At 46.2% G+C, this 24,373-nt stretch overlaps 1 protein-coding gene across 1 annotated transcript; it reads left to right on the top strand.

The window, feature by feature from the left end:
* Positions 1 to 2,758: 2,758 nt before the first annotated feature.
* On the top strand, positions 2,759 to 19,625 carry GNB5 (G protein subunit beta 5; the record flags this gene model as incomplete). The annotated part of the gene is made up of 11 exons (XM_083371705.1): positions 2,759 to 2,870; positions 7,333 to 7,469; positions 8,352 to 8,393; positions 8,703 to 8,779; positions 10,471 to 10,603; positions 13,511 to 13,654; positions 13,987 to 14,078; positions 14,658 to 14,706; positions 17,286 to 17,382; positions 18,306 to 18,472; positions 18,579 to 19,625. The coding sequence occupies 11 exons, from the start codon at positions 2,759 to 2,761 to the stop codon at positions 18,588 to 18,590; spliced, it is 1,062 nt and encodes a 353-aa protein (XP_083227831.1). The 3' UTR covers positions 18,591 to 19,625.
* Positions 19,626 to 24,373: the final 4,748 nt, after the last annotated feature.

The raw sequence follows: 24,373 nt of genomic DNA, 5'->3' as shown, positions 1-24,373 counted from the left end.
TTTCAAACCGGTCTTTGGACCTTCAACCAGCATTACAAGATCGTTCTATATATTACAGGGTTGGTAAATCCCTCTAAGTAGATTAAATCAGCCTTAAATTCTTCCTCCTGCTTTTTAAATAGCCCACCGATTAGCTTGTTGCATTCAAGGTATCGCTGCGGGTGAGAAAAGGTAAGAAATACCCTTACTGTTTTTGATTACAAATCTAAATTCATCTATAGTGTTTTTCAATAACGTCCGTTGTGTTTTTGGTTGGGCTTGGTACCTTACTTCTCCAGGCAAGCCTTCTCAAAGTGACTTAAAATAAAAACATTACGTACAAGAATTGTAGAAGGGTTGCAAGAAGAAGAATTGAACCTCTAAAGTCCTCTAATGCCTATAAAGAAAACCGATGTTTTCAAAGTCTTGTTTTACTCACAGGAAGGTGTATTTGTACGTAGTAAATGGCTTTAATTATATTTAAGTTTTAATTGCTTAATGGATTTTTAAAAGTTGTATGTCTAATTGTTCTGCGGTACACCACCTAGAGCAGTGATGGCGAACCTTTTAGACACCGAGTGCCCAAATCCCGCCCCACCCACCCCCACTGCACCTCTGCCCCCCGCCCGCCCGCAGGGCTACTTACTGCCTCCACGGCCTGCCGCAACAGATCACCCGGGCGGCCCAACATCATCTGTGCACGACGGGATGTGGGGGAAGAATCTTGTCCCTGCTGCCCAGCTGCCATGTCCTTGGCTGTGCTGCTCCACACAGGTTGCACCCTGGGGCAACCCCTCCCGGGGGTTCGCCACCACTGACCTAGAGCCCCATTCATGAGGTGGGTGGTTATAGACATTTGATAAATAAAATAAAAATACTGGGTTCACTTTCGTTTCTCCTATAAAATTCTTTAGTCTTTCTTGGGCATCAGCAGATGGCTGCTCTCCAGGCTAAGTTAAAAAATGGTGCAGAGAGAGAGAGAGAGAGAGAGAGAGAGAGAGAGAGAGAGAGAGAGAAGGAAAAGTTATAGAGCTGCTTCCGATCTTCTTCGCAGCAATTATAAGTACGTTTATATTTTACCTCTAAAATTACAACATAATTTCCTTCGTACCATAGTCTGTCCTTTCTAATCATCAAATCTCTCGATCATGTTTTTTTTCTTTTTTCAGCAAAAAAGTCTCTAAAGCAGACATGTCAAACACAAGGCCCGGGGGCCGGATCCGGCCCGCGAAGTGGTTTCATGTGGCCCGCGAAGCCATCCTGAAAACTGTGAGGGAACGGCCACCACTGCCTTGGCCCTGGCCCAGAGACCCTCCTCCTGCCAGAGACCCTCAGATCTGTCCCACTCCTGCCCGGGCCCCCATAGGCACCCTTGATGCCAACGATGTAGAGCTGGCCACGCCCACCCAGTAGCCATATGCACTCTAGCCACGCCCACCCAGTAGGTCACGCCCACCCTGGCCACACCCACCCGGCCCCCTGAGGGCAACCACAATGCTGATACGGCCCTCAATGAAATTGAGTTTGACACCCCTGCTCTAAAGGCTCTCCAATCACCAACAAATTTAGTTATTCTCTCTAATCAACCAACTTCCTGTTATCATTCATTCATTCATTCATTCATTCATTCATTCATTCATTCAAAGTCACGAAGAAAGCTGTCCCTGTCACTTCCACTCTTCTCTCTTTCAGCTACCTGCAAAGATGTGTGACCAAACCTTTGCGGTCAATATTTTTGGGCCGTGCGACATTTGCAACAAAGAGAAGGTTCTCCAGCAAATATACTACAAATCGGAGAAACGCAGCTGCTGCTCCTTATGCGTGAAACAGGTACGGCCTGCAACTATTTGAAGGCTGTTTGGTGGGAATTCACTGGATTTAGCGGGGTCAATTTTTTTTATTTTATTTTTTTGGTCTACGGATGCATCCGAAATAGAAGGGAACCCTCAAATTGGCCAGCCTGCAGGGGAAGCCTGGAAAGCTGCCCCCCCTCCAGCTGGTGGCACTACCGGACCTTTCCCTTTGCCCTGCTAGCAGAGTGGAGGATGGGAGTAGTACCAATAAAGGCGAACGTTTGTAGTTCGGGGTTGACACGAGGGGCCCTTGGTGCTCTCTGAGCTTGCTCAGTTTTCTGGCAGATGTTTCCTGACCCAAACTAGGCAACATCATCAGGGCTAGAGTTTGTGGAGAGGAGGAGGACGGGGGCTGTGGGGGTCCTTGGTGCTCTCTGAGCTTGCTTGTTGTCTTGCAGACCTTTCATTACCCAAACTAGCTAACATCATCAGTGTTAGAAGGGAGAGGAGGAGGAGGAGGAGGAGGAGGAGGGCTGTGGGGTCCTTGGTGCTCTCTGAGCTTGCTTAGCTTTCTGGCAGAAGTTTCCTGACCCAAACTAGGCAACATCATCAGGACTAGAGTTTGTGGAGAGGAGGAGGAGGAGAGCTGTGGGGTCCTTGGTGCTCTCTGAGCTTGCTTAGCTTTCTGGCAGAGGTTTCCTGAGACCCAGGCTTGGGAGCCGTAGTCCTAGGGCGCATCTGGAGGGCGCAGACGGAGAGAAGGCTGCGCGGGACTACCAGTCTTCCTCCATCCATCGGTGGACGATGCCGCCGCCGCCGCCGCCGCCGCGCGCTCCCGAGAGGGCTGCCCCGGCTGGGCGGGGGCGGAGGCTCCTCCTCCCCTCCCCTCCCTCCCTCCCTCCCCTCCCCTCCCCTCCCCTCCCCGCCTGGCTGACTGGCTGACTGGCGCGCTCCTCTCTCTCTCTCTCTCTCCCCTTCTGGCCAAGATGGCAACCGAGGGGCTGCAGGAGAAGGAGAGCCTGGCCGTGCTGAAGACCGAGGCGGAGAGTCTCAAAGGCAGGCTGGAGGAGGAGCGGGCCAAGCTGCACGACGTGGAGCGTGAGTCGGGGCCGGGCCGGGTGGGCTGCGCCCCGGGCATCGCCGGAGGGAGGCAAGGCGGGCGGGCAGCTGGGCGACGCCGCTCCTGCAAGCCCGGCCGGGGGGCGGCGGGAACTGGGTCCCTCCGGGGCAGCCCCGAGCGGGGAAGGGGCGCCGCCCCGGCCATGCCTCCCTCGCGGATGCCGGGCTGGCCGGCGTAAACAACGGGCTCCGCTGGGTGGAGACGCCGGAGAGATGCCCGGCCAAGCCCCGAAGCAGCGGCGGGACGAGGGGGCATGGGTGGGGGGCGTCCCTTGGGTCATGGGTGGGGGATGAGGCAGAGAAGGGCCCCCTCCCGCCTGCTTTTTGCCCCCCACCCCGTCTCCTGCCCTTCTCCTCCCGCCGGCCAGAGAAATGGGGCTCCGGTGCCTTAGAAACGCTGGAGCCCTCCCTATTTGCAACCTGGCGCCCTCGAGATGGCCTGGGCGGTCTGGGGGCGGCAGCTCAAGTATGGTTGGTGGGCAGCTAACTAGGTTTGGGCGAGGCTGGGCTTGCAAACTGCTGTTTCTTGGGGAGACGGGGAGTCAACCCTACCGAGCACCCCTGGATTTGGGGAGGGGGTGTGTGAGTTTGAAGCCTTGTTGGTTTTCTGCTCTGCAGAGACCTGGATCTGCCACCCAGTGAAAGAAAAAAAGCTTTGAACTTGGCCGGAGTTGATGGTTGCCATGAATATGCTTGCATAATTTGAGGGTGGGTGGGTGGGAATCATAACCTATTTAAATTACAATGTATTAATGCCCAACTACAGCAATTCTGGACAACAGAGTAACAATATCTGTTAGAAGGGACCTTGGAGGTCTTCTAGTCCAACCCCCTGCTCAGACAGGAAACCCTCTACCAGTGGTTCTCAACTTTTTCTTCACCATGGACCCCCCTTTAAATACCTTTTGTGGCCACGGACCACCAAGACTTAACTCAAGATTTAAAGCACTGGACAGGATCCCTGTGATGACATCACACACACACACACACACACACACACACACACACACACCTGGGGTCCACGGAGCACAGATGGAGAACCACTGGCCTGTACCATTTCAGACAAATGGAGGGTAAAAATAGATTAAATCATGTTTCACTTCCTTGTCTAAGGACTACGTGGGCTTTCATTCTATCACCACTGCGGTCCAGTGACAGGTGCTATGTTGAGGCAGAGTGGACCGTGCTAGTCATCTTCCTTGACTCATCCCCTCCAGATGTGTGCACTCCTTAGCCAGCTGTGGCTGAGAGTTGACCAACATATCTGGAGGGCGTAGACCTGCAAAAGGCTGACAACTGACCACACTAGGGTTGTTGCAGTGTGAAAAATAGGAGGAGGAAGGAGTATTACATGCATTTGTAACCTTGAGTTATTTATAAAAACAATAAAGGCAGGATTTTTTTAAAAAAAATCTTTAAAAATCCCTGAATTCCCTAGCTAGCATTTTGATTTCAATTCCCAGAATTCCCCAGTCATCTTGGAATTCCTCAGTATCACTGGGAACTCTGGGAGTAGAATTCCAGGCTTGGCGACGTTTCGACGAGGTCCCACTCGTCATCTTCAGGCTGGTGTCTTCGGTTGAAACCAAAGACACCAGCCTGAAGATGACGAGTGGGACCTCGTCGAAATGTCGCCAAGACACCCTCAATCCTACACGGGAAAAGACCCGAATATGCCAATATATATATGTGTGTGTGTGTGTGTGTGTGTGTGTTTGTGTGTGTGTATGTGTATATGTATATGTATAAAGGTAAAGGTAAAGGTTCCCCCGCACATGCGTGCTAGTCGTTTTCGACTCTAGGGGCCGGTGCTCATCTCCGTTTCAAAGCCGAAGAGCCAGCGCTTGTCCGAGGACGTCTCCGTGGTCATGTGGCCGGCATGACTAGACGCCAAAGGCTCACAGAACGCTGTTACCTTCCCACCGTAGTGGTCCCTATTTTTCTACTTGCATTTTTACGTGCTTTCGAACTGCTAGGTTGGCAGAAGCTGGGACGAGTAACAGGCGCTCACTCTGTTACGCGACACTCGGGATTCGACCCGCCAAACTGCCGACCTTCTGATCGACAAGCTCAGCGTCCTAACCCACTGAGCCACCGCGTCCCTTATGTATATGTATATGTATATGTATATATACACAAAAAGTCTTTGGCCCTCAGGGGGTCTGAATCTAAAGCTGCCTTCCTTGCTTTTCTCAGCCAATGCATTTTATTTTTCTCTCTTAAAAGCGTGACTTGCTTGGGCTGTTAAACTTTTCAGATGCACGGAGCAGTTTGAGGACTCATATCGAGTGCAGGGCATTCCAGCCAAAAGGGGGGAAAAAAGGCTTAAGAGAAGTTTATTCCTGTCCCCTTCGTTGTGTTTTCATTTTTATTTCCCAGCGAAATAAATGCATTTCACTAATATTTTTTTTATCTTCCAAGGAACTCTGACATTTGGCCTTGAACAATGGGGGTCAAAACCCACCGGGTCCTCCAAGGCCTGGTGAACCTGTTTCCCAGAGTAGAAAGTAGGGAATGCTTTAAAAATTCCTGACTCTTTCACCAATATTTGGCTTTCCAGCAGACGGGAATCAGCTTTGCCTGCCTGCAAGAGAGACCTATTTCTGTTCTTCCAAAAATATAAAGAGAAAGCTTCTTTGGGATGCTAGCGTTGTTTTTTTTTTTTGAACGGCTAATCCATCAACGGGAGGATTAAAGTGGCAGAAATGGGTTGCCTGAATGATAGCCAAATAAGTCATAAGGCACCACTCCTCAGTACTGGGTTCAGGAGCCCTGCCAAAAAAACAACCCTGCCAGCAAAGACAGAGACCAGTTGTGGGAGTTGAAAGTCTGTTTGGCCCATAAGAGCTCCATTTGTGCAAAAGAGGAGTCTGTCCTGGAACTTGTCAAGGATGCGCTGAGAGCAAAACCAGCCTGCTTGCAAAAAAAAAGAAATCTGAATTTAGCTTTTCTTTTTTTTTTTCCTACTGGCCCTCTCGTTTGGAAGCGTTTTTTGGAAAGCAGAGTGAAATTTTCCGATTGGCTTTTGAAGCTGTCTGTCAAGTGCCTGTGTGAATGGCCGTTGCTTCTTTAACTGCAGTTTTAAGAAGGCTTGATGTGGTTTTAATGGGGCTCCTTTTTTTTTAGGAGGAGAGTTGATGCTTTTTAAAGAAGCTTATTCTCTTCCCAGTGGAGAGGATCGCTCCTAAAAGGCAGCGTTTTACCGGTAGTGAAATATTAATAAATATGGCTGTATTGGTTTAGGACAGGGGTCCCCAGACTTGGCAACTTTAAGATCTGTGGGCTTCAACTCCCAGAATTATTCTCCTTAACCAGACCTGTGGACTTTAAATCCCAGAATTCCTCAGCCAGCATGGCTGGGAGTTGAAGTCCACAAGTCTTACAGTTGCCGAGTTTGTAGACCCCTGGTTTAGGAGACTTAATGATGCAATGTAAAAGGAACAGCCGTATGCAGAATTCCAACGAGGTTGATTGCCCAACTTGATGAAGAGAGTTGTAGAATTTTTTAAAAATGGACATGGTGGGATTTTGTTGGACCTAATAAAAGAATTCTCCAAAGGTCTGTAATAAGTAAATATAAATCTACTTTCTGAAATGCAATGGGCATCAAAGATCCCAGAAATCCTTTAAGTCCTTTCCCCTCAAATTTGCAGTACCCTTCTGCACAGTGGGACCATGTCTTCTGCTTTTATAAGAGAGCGAATCCACATACAACATGAGAAATACGCAAAGGATCTCACAGATAATTGTAAGCATCTCCCGAAAGTTTAGTTTTAAATTAACACAGAAAAGAGAAAGAAGGAACGAGGGGGGGGGGGGAAAGATGTCCACTTCATTAACAACTCTGTGGGTGACTCGACGCTACCATCGTTGTTCCTCTATCCACCCTACTTCACAGGAGGAAAGGTGAGAGAACAGACTCATGTGGGTCAACCTGAGCCCCTTTTAGATGAACGTGTGAATAAATAAAATCGAATAGTGCTTCTACTTCTAAAGGTTAGAAATGGCAAGAAAACAACCCTTGTGGAATTCCATGTTTGCTTAGCAACGAGCTTGTTCTTGTTCTCTGGTGCTGTGGCCAATACATGTTGAGTTGATGATCAATGGTAGGCAGCTGAGTTCTTCATTCCTGGTTAGATTTCCATAATTCCCAGTCAAAGGTGGGGGGAAATTGTTTTTCACTTGATCAAATTACTTTTCAGTGCAGTTGTGGTTCTAAAGGTGGAAATCAAAGACCGGGTCTTTGAATAGGTGAGGTTATCCATCTTTTTTGGTCCTTGCTCTGGATGCAAACAGGCCCACTTCATTTCCCTGGGTTCACATTGCTTTTCCAGGACTTCTGCTAATCCCCTTCCTAGCTTTGATTTCTTGCATGGTTGTCCTGATTTGGGCCTGCTTCAGTGGTGGCTCTGGGGTCAATGCCGCTGTGAATTTCTCGTAGTGCATCAGGTGGCGGAGCGCGTGGAGGCTTTGGGACAGTTTGTGATGAAAACTCGGAGGACCCTGAAAGGTCATGGGAATAAAGTCCTCTGTATGGATTGGTGCAAGGACAAAAGAAGACTTGTCAGCTCTTCACAGGTAACAGGAGTTTTATTTGTTTATATTGTTTTTTTTCAGCTTCTTTCTAGATTGTGGCAGCTTGAAGCTGTGTGTGGACTTCTCAACAACTCCCAGCATAAATATTTAAGTTTCCAAGGTTGAGAAACACCTAGTCTAGACCAGGGGTAGGCAACCTTGGCTCTTTTATGACTCGTGGACTTCAACTTCTCTTTTATGACTCGTGGACTTCAACTCCCTGGCTCAGGAATTCTGGGAGTTGAAGTCCACGAGTCATAAAAGAGCCAAGGTTGCCTACCCCTGATCTAGAGCCAGCAGCCTAACAAGGACCAGTTAGTCTGATTGTGACGGAGGTGAAAGTGTCCCTGAGGTTCTCCCTTTGGATGGAGAAATGCTTGGCCAGTTGAGATATCCATCTAGATAAGCATGATTTGCTCTGGGCTGGAACTGGATCCTGTTTCTGGCTTCATAGCTGAGTAGGAGTAGGAATAAAAAGGTTCACGGTGATTAAGAATAGTATGGGAAGCTCCAGAGAAAAACCATTGGTGGTGGCCAACCAAAGTCCACTTGATGTACACCAGGGGTCACTCATGAGTCACTGAGACATCATGGGATAACAATGCCATCTTCCTTGACTGCCACTAAGATCAGATTGATTAAGGCAGAATAGCTAGACGGACTTCATGGTGATATCTCAAAAGGGTTTACTTTTGTCTAGACTTGATGTATCTTTGGAAAGTTGACACACTATCGGTTTAATTAAGTCATGTCTCCTCTGCCTCATAAATTCCTGTAATTATAGGCAGAAGGTGTAAGCAGTATTCATAGTGGACTCAATTGCGATGTCCCTTCAAAATAAACTCACACATTTCGGAGTGTTTTATTTTTCCTTCTTTTCTTTAGGATGGGAAGGTGATCGTTTGGGATGCCTTCACCACCAATAAGGTGAGTTGCTTTAGAACATCAAGATGGTGTACAATCTGAAGGATCTGTTGGAAGGGGGAGACGCGAGAAGAAGTGCATCCTATTGTGTGTTTCATTGCATTGGTGCGTAAGGATGAAGATCCCAAATTTTGGTTAGGGCCTAATGCTATCCATCAAATTTGTGGTTGGTATTGTGGGAATTGACTGTGTTTTGCCCTTGGGTCTTTTCTCAAATGTCTCAATGAGTTTTGCAGATCAGAGTCCCTTGTCCATTGGCAAGGCTAGGTCGAATGTTGGCTTAGGAGATGCAAGGAATGCTTTGTATTTCAGGAGCACGCGGTGACGATGCCCTGCACATGGGTGATGGCGTGTGCGTATGCTCCATCTGGATGTGCCATTGCATGTGGGTAAGCAGAAGCCTCTTTAATGTAAGGTATTTGAAAACCAATGTTTTGATCGTGACAAATGATGCTACCTCTTCTCTTGGTTCCAAAATGGAATTTTTTTTAATATTGCCTGGGTTTTATTTATTTATTATTTATTTATTTATTTTTTATTTTTATTACATCTATATCCCGCCCTTCTCCGAAGACTCAGGGCGGCTTACAAGCTTAGCAGTAGCCTTCATTCTATGTATATGCCTGCTTGTTAGGGCTTTCACACACACCCCAAGCGGCATTATTACAAAGTCAGCTTAATTGCCCCCAACAATCTGGGTCCTCATTTTACCTACCTCGGAAGGATGGAAGGCTGAGTCAACCTTGAGCCTGGTGGGACTCGAACCTGCACTAATTGCAGGCAGCTGGTGTTACTTAAGGAGGCATTAGCCCACTGCTCCACCAAGGCTCAGAATATTGAGTTGTAAGAGAAATGGGTTGGCTGCAGGAATATATTAATGCATATTAATATTTTTATCTTTCCCCTATGGGCACTATCTGAAAACATCAAAATAATGTATATACCGTAATGGAATGGTGTAAAAATCCTCCTTCAGTAAAATAACCCAGCCCAAATAAAACAGGTAGAAGAATAAACAAGAGGACACCCACCACCATTAAGTTTCAAAAGTTTGCCAGAATACGATTATATTCACAATTACATTCAGGCAGACTTCAAAGGAGATCTTGGAAAGGAATGGGCCAGATCCACCTCTGGAGATACCGTATATCAGGGCTATCACTTAGAAGATTTGTTTTCTTTTATATTTAGTTAGAGTGGTACCTTATTACTCATTGTTAATTGTTTTTGGGAAGCACAATGAGTACTTGAAATGTTCAAAATTAACCATGTGACTTAACACCGACAACTTCTAGCTGGTGCGTTGAGTGCCAAACAAACGATGAGTTCTGGGACAAAATGTTGGCGTCAAAATGTGTTGAGTCCCTAATTTGATGACTTTTCAGAGCATCAAGTAGCAGGGTAGCATGGTATTTATAAGTCATCTTCCCAGCAGTTGACCCTCAAAGGAACTTTCAGCAAATGTAACGCAATGATTACCAGTTAATTAAACAATATTTACAAACAGAGTAGGAGGCCTCTAGAACAGGGGTCCTCAACCGTGGCAACTTTAAGACTCCTCAGCAAAGCTGGCTGAGGAATTCTGGGAGTTGAAGTGCACAAGTCTTAAAGTTGCCACGGTTGAGGACCCCCGATCTAGAAGGACCTCCTATGATGCGTCTTCTGAAGACTCCTTGGGGAAATGAGATAATGGAGGAGATGACTCTCCATATCTTACGTCTCAGGTTGTTCAGGAATTTGAAGTTCCAATCTCCAACTTTCAATTTAGTCCAGAATAAATTGATAATCCAGGAACTTTGAGGGCTTCAAGGTTGCAGGTCCCATATAGCTAGCATGGTTCAGATACACCAGCAAGATTAAATAGGTCGGTTTTATTACCCAGCCTGAAAAGGGGTGGTCCAGCTGATTATTCAAAATAATCTGAGCTATATTTTGGAAAAGACTCTTTTGTGCAGTGGGGGGAACACTTGCTACCATGGACAACTTTCTCAAAGAGATCCTGGGCAGAACACTCCCCGGTGATATTTTCAAAAAAGAATTTTCTTCTCTCTCTTTTTTTTTAATACTGTTTTTAATCTAGTGGTCTGGATAACAAATGCTCTGTATACCCCCTGTCCGTTGAAAAAAACGAGAACATGGCCGCTAAGAAGAAATCGGTCGCTATGCATACTAACTACTTGTCAGCTTGCAGCTTCACTAATTCTGATATGCAGGCAAGTACATCCAACCTGCAGTTTGTTGTTACTCTTTAAATTGGGGAAAAAAAAGTTTTGTGGTTTAGAGAGAGCGTGGGTTTTCCTCAATCCCTGTAAAGACCCTCATTTGTTTCTTTTTTGGGTAGGGATGGCTAAAAATCTTCTTTATGCTTCCATAGAGAAAAATCAGAGCCGCCCCTTTCTCGCCCCACAGAACCGAAGGCCAACTAATAAGGGCACCTATCTTTCCCTCCCCACCCCTAAAAGTAAAAAAAAAATATGGAAAAGCAAATGGCAAACTTTGGAAATTCCCCCACTCAATTTGTGGCTGACGGTTTCTCCGTAGTTCTTCAGGGAGAGAAGTTCTCCAGCAATTTCTCAAGGCCGAATGTTGGAGATCATTCTACTGCTGGAGAACCCCAGTGAGAAATGTCTATGGAGATTCTCGGTCATCCAAGTCATGGTTGTCCCAAGGGTGCTTTTTCAAGAGGCAACCGGACTTTGTTTTTCTTTGAAGACCTCTTGCTTCTCATCCGGGAAGCTTCTTCAGTTCTGAACTGAAACGTCCTCAAGGAAAAACCAAAGAAATTCCAGCTGCCTCTTGGAAAAGCACCTTAGAGAAAACCCCATCGTTGTCTTCTCTTGGGACTGAAGGAAAGCAGGCAAGGCAATGGACCAAGGAAGAAACGATTGCTGGAGGACATTCATACAACCTCCTCCTCCTTTCTTGCTAAATTCGGTGATGCTCCACTTAAGAAGAAGGTTCACTGACCTCCTCTTTTTCCCAGAAAGAAATGCCCAAGGTGCTTTTGGTGCAAAATTGAGCGCGGTGTTAGATTTCTTTCAGTGTGCTAGCGAAATATCAGCTTGAGCGGAGTCTATTCTGGGATGTGAGAGGCTTCAGAGGAAATTGCTATTTCCCACTCCGCTGTTTCCAGGAATAAGCCCAAGATGACGGTGCAAGTCTATTTCCATGGAAACCAGTATCAGCCATCTACCTGGGGTGCTCTTAGTATATCAAACTGTGGCCTTGAGAGAGAGAGAGAGAGGCGGCTGGTGGAAGAATTAAAACAAATGCAATCGCAGCATCAGGACACTAAATATTATGAATCCCAACCTTACTTTTGGAGGTGTTTTAGGAAATGGCCTATAAGCAACGAGGAACCACTGGAAAGAAAGTTCTGGATAAAAAGGCCTCCATTTGTCTAGACCAGGGGTGTCAAACTCAATTTCATTGAGGGCCGCATCAGCATTGTGGTTGCCCTCGGGGGGCCAGGTGGGTATGGCCAGGGTGGGTGCGGCCTACTGGGTGGGCGCACCTGGAGTGTGTATGGCCTACTGGGTGGGCATGGCCAGCTCTACATCATTGGCATCAAGGGTGCCTGTGGGGGCCTGGGCAGGAGTGGGACAGATCTGGGGGTCTCTGGCAGAAGGAGGGTCTCTGGGCCAGGGCCAAGGCAGCGGGGACGGTTCCCTCGCTGTTTCCAGGATGGCTTCGGGGGCCACATGAAACCACTTTGCAGGCCGGATCTGCCCCCCCCCCCCGGGCCTTGTGTTTGACATGTCTGGTCTAGACGTTGGCCTTCTTTTCAGCAGCAAAAACGTGGGCTTTTTTAATTTTTCAGAGAGGAATTCCTACACAATGGATGGAATTTGCTCTGATTTGCTGCTCCCATTTCAAACAGGAATTGTATCCCATTGCTTCTTAATCAATTGTCAGCATGCAGCCCTTTGCCCCATTACAGCATATAAAGCTCTTACATATCTGAGTTTGATTTAATCTCAGTGTTGACTGCACAGATGGGGGAACAAAAGACCAAAACACTCTTATATTTTGTTAACACTGATGCATGTTGTTCTCCAAATTCATGAAGACCTAACTAACCCTTGGTGGGTTTGCCCCCCCCCCCACTCCCCATGGGATTTTCCCATGTATTTTACCAGGAAATGTAGATAGGGCCGACTCCAAAACTCAACACTCTCCTAAGCATACCGATGTGCTCCAAATCCACTGGCGATGTCCATTTTCCTCTCTGAATTCATGGGGACATAACCCTAACCCTAAGTGGGTTTATCCCGAATGGGATTTTCCCATGTATTTTACCAGGAAATATAGATAGGGCAGCCTAGAAAAATCAGTGCCCTCCTAACCATACCCAAGCACTCCGAGTTTGTCAGCGAAGTCCATTTTGCTGTATGAGTTCATGGTGACCTAACCCTAAGTGGAATTTTCCTCCAATGGGATTTTCCCATGTAGTTTACCAGGAAACATAGATAGGGCAGCCTAGAAAAGTAAGTGCCCTTCTAACCATACCCAAGCCCTCCGAATTTGTTGGCAATGTCCATTTTGCCCTATGACTTCATGGTGACCTAACCCTAACCCTAAGTGGGTTTATTCCGAATGGGATTTTCCCATATATTTTACTAGGAAACATAGATAGGGCAGGCTCTAAAGCTCAACACCTTCCTAAACATACCGATGTGCTCCGAATCCACTGACGATGTCCATTTTCCTCTCTGAGTTCATGGGGACATAACCCTAAATGGGGGGTTTGTCCCTCGATGGGATTTTCCCATGTATTTTACCAGGAAACATAGATAGGATACCCTCCTAAGCATAGTGATGCATTACAAATCCATTGGCGATGTCCATTTTGCTCTCTGAGTTCATGGGGACCTGATTCTTCTCTTGAAGGATGATTCCCTCTCTTAACTCCACTCCCAGGTTCTGCCTCTTATTCCTCTACAGTTGAAGGCCAAAGATTTAGTAAATCCATTAATTTAGGAGATTTACAATCCTTTAATATGAATCAAAAGACTGTGTGATGGGGGTTTGGTGAATTGAGAAGCCAAGGGAATTTGTGATTTGATGCAAATTACTTGAATGGCCTCTGTTTTTTCCCTTCTCCCCTCCCCTCCCAAAAGATCTTGACTGCAAGCGGTGATGGTACCTGTGCCCTCTGGGACGTTGAAAGTGGACAGCTTCTACAGAGTTTCCACGGACATGGGGCAGATGTCTTGTGCCTGGATCTTGCTCCTTCAGAAACAGGGAATACCTTTGTGTCTGGGGTAAAGTAGGCTTATTTTTTTATGCAGGCTGGGGATCAACTGGTCTAGGTTTCACTTAGTGATTACTTTGCTTAGCAACTTAAGTTCCTGATCCCAGTTGCGGTTGCCAAACGAGGGGTCTCCTTACCGCTGCTCTTAAAGGCATGTGAAGAGGGCGAGAGCACAAAGCCAGGTGTTAAGGTGCTGTACAGAAAACATTTCCAACAAATAACATCTTTGGGGCTATTGTGCATTTTGTCATCTCTTATGCTCAATTTTTTTTCCTCCTTGGGGAATGGCAGTAGAGCTTCTTACTATATGTACTTTTGTTGTTTGTTTGTTTGTTTGTTTAGGGATGTGATAAAAAAGCAATCATCTGGGACATGAGGACCGGGCAGTGCATTCAGTCTTTCGAAACCCATGAGTCGGATATTAACGGTGTCAGGTGAGAATCCTATTTTGCAAGAGTGTCTTGGGGGCCTATTGACAAAAAGGGCTTTGTGGGTGGAGGGCAGTAGAGGGAGAGGGTGATGGGTTGGGCCTCTTGTGGCATCTCTTAGTCGCTCTACCATCCTCTGGACCCAACATGAAGAACTGTTGGGAAACGCCCAGCCAAGCAAAGAGGAGGGATCAAGCAGGGAAGTAGCCTTGAGTCATTGCAGTCACAAGAGACATAGGGCTGGCCTCTTTTAAGTTCCATGGGACCGTAATTGTTTGTTCCCAAGAGAAGGCAAGCAGCCTGGGGAGATTCCTGTACTATAGGTAGAATAAAGCAGTCAACTTGAACCTTTCACCTGGGGATCTGGTTGCTAGCTCCTGACAAGGACTGATCCAAATGATCTTGGTTTGCCGAATATTGGTGAAAATCTGCATGTGAGTCAATACAAGAATATCCCTTACCCAAACCATGTGCTCAGGGCCTGGTGAAATCAAGGGAAAGTCCAAGGGCTCAGTTCTGTTTTGCAAGGATTCCCGAGCATTGCTTCAAAAGTGTGCTGACCTCTTTTTCTTCCTCTTTGTGAAGATACTACCCAAGTGGAGACGCCTTTGCCTCTGGCTCAGATGATGCCACAGTACGTAGCATTATTTAATTTTGAGAGACACATTCCTTTCCCATGAATGAAGGCTGGACCTAGATAGAGCCCCCAATGGCTTGTTGGGTGCAGCTTGTGAATGATTGATTAAGTGCCATGAAGTGGCTATCAACTCTTAGCTATCATGCGGAAGACCATTTTTCCCCCCTCCAATGTGGGTTGAGAAGAGATGTTTGGTGGTGTTCAGAGAAATATCTGCTGGTTTGTCTGGGGTGTTTGGTCGACTGGCATCCACACACATCCCGATGAAAGATCTAAAAGATCTCCGGAGTCGGAAGGGCACAGATGGGTTCCTATCAAGCCACACGTTCTCATTAGCTGTGTGTTACCTATCATTGCTGGTAGAGAAGAGAAGAACTAGTAGCCAGTCCTGTAAATAGTGTTAGACTCCCAATTCCTATCAACCTCAACCAAGCCAGCCAGTAGTTGGGAAAGATGAGAGTGCAAATTCCAGATCCTTTGAAGGACTTGAGATCTCATGTCTCTGGTCACTGAATGTTCTTCTAAAATTTTCCCATTACCACCCCAAGGATCGACAAGATCTAGACCTAAGGGTGGACAGTCTTTGACTTGCAGATGTTGCTCTTACAACTTCTAGCATCCCCTTCTTATATTGGCTAAGACCTCTGGGAATTTAATTCAACGCATATGGCTATTTTCTTGGCCAGCTTACTGAAGGGATGCCGGGTTTCTCTATCTCTGTCCTTGTTGAATCTCAACCAGGAAGACCTGAGTTCATGATTCCTTCTTAGCCCTGAAATTTCTCCAGATCTTTTCATCCTCACTGCTCTTGCAGGGTTAACAAGGAGTAATCCACACATATTTTGCCCTGGAGTCCTGGAGGAAGCGGGACAAATCAATAAGCCAAAGAAATATTCTAAACAAACGGGTTAAGTGTAATTTCTACGAGCCAAACCACAGCTTTGGAATTTATGTGGGAGGAAGAAAGTTACAATGAGGTAGAAGAAGGATGGAATGTTATTGGAAGCTTACTTTAAATGTTATTTATTGGTTTGTTTAGGACATCCTGCCCCCATCTTTCTGTGCCAAAAGATTATTCCAAGGTGGCGTAAAAATGCTGTCACAAACAAAAATAAGCTAAAATAATAATCTCCCAAAGCAGCAAAGAAATCTTTAGTGAATGTGACTGAGGCAGTTGAATAGAGGAAAAGGGCTTTTGAAATAAATGCATCCTTGTACTTTCTAAAAGGAGATGTATTCTCTTGGGAAGCCACTTCATAATTTACCTGGTCAATCAAAAAGGTCAAGATGGGCTTTGATAAGGCAGTCCATTAGTTGAGGTACCAAATGCTAGGTTTTCACAGCCAAGAATGTGCTTCCAACGCCATTTTCTTAGGGCAGCCTCTTTTAATTTCAATTTCTCTTGGGCAACTTCCAGATGTGTGGCCTTCTGTTCCCAGAATTCCTTGGGCAGCATGGCCATACATGAGAATTCTGGAGGTTGGGAACCCAACAGCTTGAAGAAAGACAGCTTAGGGAAGGTGACCCTAGAATGATCAAAGAAGCTGATGGAATCCATGGGAGTTGAAATCCAGCACATCTGGGCGACATTAAAGTAACTTATCCGTGCATAGGGCACCGTATTCAGGTTTATGCAGGTTTGCTGGCATAGCTAAGATGAGCGGCATGGTGGCTTAGTGGTGAAGACACTCACCTCCCACTCAGAAGGTTGAGAGTTCAATCCTAGGTAGTGGAAGATGTTTCTCTCCTAGGGTACAAAGAAAATATCTGCTGCATACTCCACATGGTGTCAGGAAGGGCGACAGGCCAGTAAGTGCTCGGCTCCATCCAGTTGCCCTGAATTTACCCCTAATTATGGCATTTCTTTCCTGGGCTCCAAGAGCACTGCAGATGGGGACTATAGCCAAGAAATTAAAAGACGCTTGCTCCTTGGGAGAAAAGCCATGGCAAATCTAGACAGCACACTAAAAAGCAGAGATATCACCCTGTCAACAAAAGTGCGTATATAGTCAAAGCTATGGTCTTCTCAGTTGCAATGTATGGCAGTGAAAGTTGGACCGTAAAAAAGGCTGAGTGCCAAAGAATTGTGAGGCCTTTGAACTGTGGTGCTGGAGAAGACTCCTGCGAGTCCCTTGGAGTGCAAGGCGATCAAACCGGTCAGTCCTAGAGGAGATCAACCCTGACTGCTCTTTAGAAGGCCAGATCCTGAAGCTAAAACTCAAATACTTTGGCCACCTAATGAGAAGGAAGGACTCCCTGGAGAAGAGCCTAATGCTGGGAAAGGTTGAGGGCAAGAGAAGAAAGGGATGACAGAGAATGAGGTGGCTGGATGGAGTCCCTGAAGCAGTAGGTCTGAGCTTAAATGAACCCCAGAAGATGGTAGAGGACAGGAAGGCCTGGAGGAATGTTGTCCATGGGGTCGCGATGGGTCAGACACGACTTCACAGCTAACAACAACATGGTATTACAGGGTCGTAAAGGAGTTTTACTGGCATGGCCAAAATCTTGTGTATGATCATATCATTTAAAAATGCTCTGGATAATGAATTTTCTTTTTTTCTTCCCTTCTTCTTGAGTGCCGTTTATATGACCTCCGAGCGGATAGAGAGGTGGCTATTTATTCCAAAGAAAGCATCATCTTCGGGGCGTCCAGTGTGGATTTTTCTCTTAGTGGTGAGATGTGAATCCTGATGTATTTTCTTTGCTCGCGGAACTAACAAGGGGAAGAATTAAGGGTGGTCTTCCTCCAGTTTAGTTTGGCATAGATAGCAGCAAAGCAATTCCATCGGTGAAGTTAAACCCTTCCAGACCTTGAGACTTCAAACAGCTGCTCCTGGAGTTCGTCCTTCAACTCTAGGTGTGTTTCAGCTCTCTCAGTTAGGGGGAAAAAAAAGTATATGAAGTTAACTAAAGATGTAGCATTTTATTGATTTGAATTTTAATTGCTCAAGGTGGAGCGCACAACATTTCCTTTAGCCCAGGGAACTCACTCAGACAGGTGAGTGGGAAGAGGTTGTATTACACTGAGGTAAAATCACAACGTCATAAGGTGGAATAAAAGTTGAGCTGAGAATTATGTCCTTGTTGTGCTGGCTGAAGATCAATTTTCAACCGATTTCAATTTTCAATCAATTTTTTTAGAATTTTCACTGGTTTTCTTCTACTTATGAATCTGTTTGGAAACTTTGACTGATTGTGTCATCAGCATAATGCTGTGACTCAGAATAACAGCATAACAGAGTTGGAAGGGACCTTGGAGGTCTTCTAGTCCATCCCCCACTCCCACGAGGCAGGAAACCCTATACCATTTCAGACAAATGGCTGTTCAATCTCTTCTTAAAAACCTCCAGGGATGGAGCATCCACAACTTCTGGAGACAAGCTGTTCCACTGGTTGATTGTTCTGTCAGGAAGTTTCTCCTTAGTTCTGGGTTGCTTCTCTCCTTGATTACTTTCCATCCGCTGCTTCTCGTCCTGCCCTCAGGTGCTTTGGAGAATAGGATCTCTCCCCCCACACACACTTCTTTGTGGTAGTCCCTCAGATATTAGAACGTTGCATATTGGAATCTGAGCTGACCAGCAGGATTTTGTCCACAGGACGCTTATTATTTGCGGGCTACAACGACTACACCATAAACGTTTGGGATGTTCTGAAAGGATCGCGCGTCGCCATTTTGTTCGGTCACGAGAACCGCGTTAGCACTTTGAGGGTTTCACCTGACGGGACTGCGTTTTGTTCTGGATCGTGGGATCACACTCTGAGGGTAAGGATGTTGTCTTCAATTGTTTCTCCTTTTCCCCCCCTTTTTTTTTCTCCAAAGGAGAATCCCAGCCACGAAGCTAACCATTGTTTGATGTTTTTCTCCACAGGTCTGGGCTTAAATAGCAGGGCGGTTTCCCAACATGTATTCACATAGGCATCATAGGATCACACACCCCACGGAACATCAATTTAAGGGGGGGAGGGGGGAAAATCTACCACAAAGACTCTATCACGACCTTAAAGGGATGGTGAAAAGATGGAAGAAGACACCTGGTTAGACTTAATTGCATAGCTGCCCAACTCAAAGCTACTTTTAGATAGACAAATAAAAATATACCTTGGATCATACACAGGGGCGGTGGGCGGGAAGAGTTTACGTGTTGCTATAGTCAGATCATGTTTTTAATTCTGTTTCTGAAACTTACCTATTTTTCCTTAGATGTTAAACATTCTAAAGCCAGACTTTGGGGGGAGGGGAAATCATAACTGGTTAAGGGGGCTTTAAGCATTTTAAAATCACAGCGTAGGTGTCGTGTTTGCATGAAATGATGTTCTTTTCTAAAGTCGACTTGGAATTAAATTAGAAAACGGTGTAGGGGATTGGTCATTGTTTTGCTTTGGGGTTTTTTTTGTGTGTGTTTTTAAAATCAGGGTATCTGAGGGTTTGTTTGCACATTCCATAATAAAAGCAGGAAAAGATGAAGCAGTTCTCTTTCCTTGCTCCTCAAGGTCTCAGGTGACAAGAGAGAGACAGTGCTGTGCAATAGGTAGGAGGTTGCGCCGGTGGGTGGGTGGGGGTGTGGATTCGAAGTCCCCACTCAGCCGTGAAGCACACTGGGTGCCCGTGGCCTCAGTCACTATCTCTCAGCCTAGCCTACCTCATAAGGTTGTTGTGTGGGAGGAAAAAAAAACCCCAAGGTGCAGAGGACAAATTACACTGCCTTGATCATCTTGGGGGTAAATTTGGGATAGAAACGGAGGCCGTAAAATGAATAGGAGTGAGTGCAAAGCTCTTTGGGTGAGATCTGGTTGGGTGACAGGACATCTCCTGGTTAGTTGAGACCCCGTCTAAAAGATTGTGGGAAACAGATAACCTGGTGCAGGGGTCCCCAATCCCCAGTCTGTGGACCAATACCGGGCTGCAGCATGCTAGCAACCGGTCTGCACAAACAAGCAAAGCCCCATCCGCAGGATGCAGGCAGCACACAAAACCACGCACCCTCCGGTCTGTGGAAAAACCTCTCTCCACGGAACCAGTCCCGGGTGCCCCAAATGTTGGGGACCTCTGACGTGGTGCATCAACCCTTTTCCCATTTTCCTTTTGGCTCTTGTGGAATCCATGCATGAAGCTGGACTGGAAACCCTCTTTGTTCCAACCGCAACCGAACCCTAACCGAAAAGAATACCGTATTTTCCGGCGTATAAGACGACCCCCAACTTTTGAGATGATTTTCATGGGTTAAAAAGTCGTCTTATACGGCGGAAAATACGGTAATACAAAATAATTCATATTAAAATCGGTGGGTTGTATTACCTGCTTCAGTGAGCTGGATCCAGGTGGGGCAAAATACAGGCAGTCCTCGACTTATTAACAGTTCATTTAGTGACTGTTTGAAGTTACAACAGCACTGAAAAAGGCAACTTATTCCTTACACATATGGCCACTGTAGCATCCCCATGGCCACCTGATTTACATTCAGATGCTTGGCAGCCGACTCACATTTACGACGGTTGCAGAGACCCGGGGGTGTGTGTGTGTGTCACGTGATCCCCTTTTGCGACTTTCTGCCAAGCGAAGTCCATGGAGAAGCCAGATTCACTTAACAACCGTGTGACTAGCTTAGCAACCGTGTTGTTTCATTTAACCACTGTGGCAAGAAAGATTGTAAAATGGGGCAAAACTCACTTAAGAAATGTTTCACTTAGCAACATAAATTCTGGCCTCCATTGTGGTCATAAGTCGAGGACAACCTGTACCATTGGTTGTAACTTAACTTTGGCATATTTCCAGTTATGGCATCCTTCGCCCATTTGAAATTATAACGGATTCCCGAGAAGGTACAGTGTTTCCCCCACCACCAAAAAGACCGGGTCTTATATTAAGTTTTGCTCCAAAATATGCACTAGGGCAGGGGTAGGCAACCTTGGCTCTTTTGTGACTCGTGGACTTCAACTCCCAGAATTCCTGAGCCAGCCATGCTGAGGGGAAAGGGAGAGGTTTCCAAGCTGAGCCATGCTGGTTCAGGAATTCTGGGAGTTGAAGTCCATGAGTCATGAAGGGGCCAAAGTTTCCCCTATGCTGGCTCAGGAATTTTGGGAGTTGAAGTCCACAAGTCATAAAAGAGCCAAGGTTGCCTACCCCTGCACTAGGGCTTATTTTCCGGTTAGGGCCTATATTTGGGGAAATACGGTACTCAATGTGTCCATCTGGCTGACAATCTTAACTCAGGCTTATTTTAGGGGTGGGGCTTATATTACAAGCACCCTGAAAAATCAGGCTAGGGCTTATTTTCCGGTTGGGCCTTATTTTCTGGGAAACACGGTACTTGGGACCAGTTTTTAAATTCCAGTGACTGCCGCCCTCCCGCAGTGAGATGATCACATCTCAGATCCTTGACAGCCAGCTCACATTTGTGGCTGTTTGCAGCTTGAACCTGATTTACAAAGCTTTGCTGAAAACTGATGTTTACTTCCGGTTTTCCACAAATGCGCCTTATAGCGAACCATGGGTCTGCTTAATGACTGCAGTTTTCGCTTCAGGATTGTATACTTTTGTTCAATGCTGCCAACGAACTTGGCTGAAGCTTTTCCCACCTCGTTTTCAGTTGCCACAGTATGGGAGGGGGGGATGTGTGCTTTGAAGGTTAGACAAAACAATAACGTGTCCCGTGGGAACCAAGGTCAATGCTGGCTGAATTTTGGCAGGCTGAGCTTTCCATTCGAAAGCCCGCCAAAGTAGTTTATTGGGGAATGTGATTAATGACATAGTGACGGGGCTGGGAAGTTCAACTTTACAACCGTGGCGTGGCGTTCCCCCTGTAATGACTTTAAGGTTGTAAAATAGGGTCTGGTCATGTAATTATCTGTTTATGCTCATTACAACTTAATGACTGCAGTGGGCAAGGTTTCCTTATATTGTAGGTTGATGATTACTATGTTAGGAAGACAAGATTATTATCGGATCGGTTGCTGGCCTAATTGCAAGGACAATTGAAAGTGTTGTGTTGGGTCAACAAATCTTGACTTTTTTCCCCCCTTGTTGGATGGGGAGGAAGGGATGACCAAAAAAAAGTGGAAAGGTAAAGAAGTGGAGGGCTGTTTACATGAAGAGCAATCCGTCCCATCAATAGCTTGTGCTGTGAGGAACATTCTTCAGGAGAGTAGAGTCCCTAATAACAGGCTGTAAAGCAGTGTGTTCCAAATTCCCTTTTTTTCCCCCTCGGGTGTCCAACTTTGGCAACTTTCAAGACCGTGGACTTCAACTCCCAGAATTCCTGAGCCAAGCTACTATAAGAGCTGTGGACTTCAACTCCCAGAATTCCACAGCCAGCAACTTTAAGACTTGTGGACTTCCCCAGCCGGGGAATTCTGAGGGTTGAAACCCACAAGTCTTAAAGTTGCCGAGGTTGAACACCCCTGCCTTAAATGGACCTTCTGAAATCACCTCCCCCTATTTTTTTATTTTTATTTTTAACCAAAAGCAGCCCAACCTAGATGATCAAGCCATTTCCGTTTTGCTCCTTTCCCCAAGAAAAAGAAAATTTTTACTGAATGCAACGGGCTGTTTTTAAAGCAGAGTTTGTGGCCTTCGGATGGTGAATTTAAATTGGAAAGCTTTTCAAAGGCAGCACATAGAAGTTATTGTGATTTATAACTTAGACAGATTCATGAAGGTGACTTCTCTGAATCCACATACACAGGCCTAGAGTTTAACTTTAAAGGAAGAGGTGTAAATATTTCTAAGTGATTCCACGTTTCTAGGCATTGACATTCTGCCATTCCTGGAAACAGTTTGACAAATCACTGCCCTGCACTTTCCGCTTGGAAAACAGATCGGCGTCCTTTTTATGACGTGGGCAGCCAGTTTTGCTCCTTGTCCAAAGGGGCGCGCTGTAGAAATTGCCACTATGAGCTTGTGACGCAATGACGGTCTGACACTCTGAATACTTTGATGCAGTATTTATTGGTGAGATGTTTTGAGTTTTGAATGGAACACGTGGTGTTGATTAACTTATGAATGGCTGCACTATAATAAATTGTATTTTACATACCGAGGATTGCTGGCTCTGGATTCTATCTCTGAATTACAAGCAGGACTGGGTTTGTTTCATTATGTTACAAGTTTTGGAATCTCACGCTGGACAATCCGGTGTACATCCGTTTGGAAGCTAGCAGGGTCAACTCACTATCTCATATTTATTCATTTAGGTCAGACGTAGGCAACCCTGGCTCTTTTATGATTCGTGGACTTCAACTCCCAGAATTCCTGAGCCAGCATGGGGGAACTATGGCCCCTTTATGGCTTGTGGACTTCAACTCCCAGAATTCCTGAGCCAGACATGCTGAGGGGAAAGGGAGAGGTTTCCAAGCTGAGCCATGGTGGCTCAGGAATTCTGGGAGTTGAAGTCCACGAATCATAAAAGAGCCAAGGTTGCCTACCCGATTTAGGTATATCCCGCCTTTACTATTTTCACAAATAAGGTGACGAACACATCCAGCACTATTCCTCCTCCCTGTTTTCCCCACAACAGCCCTAGGAGGTGACGACATGATGGCAATGTGGTCCTCATTGCGGTCGTTAGTCAAGGGCTACCTGTATATACTTAAGTTTTGAAACACAGTTCAAGAAAGAGGCATCGGAGGCTTTGTGTGTTAATTTGCCTCCGTGTCCCCAAGAAAACAGATGCAGAACCCCTGGATGCAACCCTTTACAGAAGGAATTCTCAAGCTGGAATTTTCTGCTCCTGGAGTTTATCAGAAACCGAGGCAGTGGCTCTTAGGAAGTTCTTTTGGCACGGTTGAAAACCGTATAGATGGTTTAAACAATATCTGCAATGTCTTATTTACAATGGATATTGCTTGCCAATCCGTTTGGCAGGATCGTTGTTCTGAAAAGTGGGCTGTCTGTCATTTTGAGACCTGGTAGCCCCACCGTGGAACCAAGTGGCTTACCATTTTGTACATGCAAACGACACCACGATGCACAAACAAAAGGGCTGGGGTTGGTGAAGATGTTTCCATCTGCCTTGACTGCGGACAGTGCCGTGCAAATTGGTTTGGTGGCTTGGAGACCTTTGCTGCATGGTGGATTTTGGTACTGTCTACCCCAGGGGTCGGCAACCTCGGCTCTTTTATGACTCATGGACTTCAACTCCCAGAATTCCTGAGCCAGCATCAACCTCGGCTCTTTTATGACTCGTGGACTTCAACTCCCAGAATTCCTGAGCCAGCTATGCTGGCTCAGGAATTCTGGGAGTTGAAGTCCACGAGTCATAAAAGAGCCGAGGTTGCCGACCCCTGGTCTACCCTGATGGTTACGGTAATGAAGATGATTAAGGGCCTGGGGACAAAAACACATGAAGGACAGTTGCAGGAATTGGGTATGGCCAATCTGGAGAAAAGAAGGGACTAGGGGTGGCCTGATAGCAGTATTCCATATTTGAGGGGCTGCCGCAAAGAGGAGGGGGTCAATTTATTTCCCGAAGCCCCAGAAGGCAAGACGAGAAACATGGATGGAAACTAATCAAGGAGAGAAGCAACCTGGAATTAAGGAGAAACTTCTTAACAGGGGGGACAATTAACCAGTGGAACAGCTTGCCTCCAAAAGTTGTGGATGCTTCGTCACTGGAGGTTTTTAAGAAGAGACTGGACAGCCACTTGTCTGGAATGGTACAGGGTCTCC

The sequence above is a fragment of the Vipera ursinii genome, assembly GCF_947247035.1.
Source record: "Vipera ursinii genome assembly, chromosome: 11".
Classification (NCBI taxonomy): domain Eukaryota; kingdom Metazoa; phylum Chordata; class Lepidosauria; order Squamata; family Viperidae; genus Vipera; species Vipera ursinii.
Note: the sequence above shows the minus strand (reverse complement) of the source record. Positions and strands in the feature narration are given on the sequence as shown.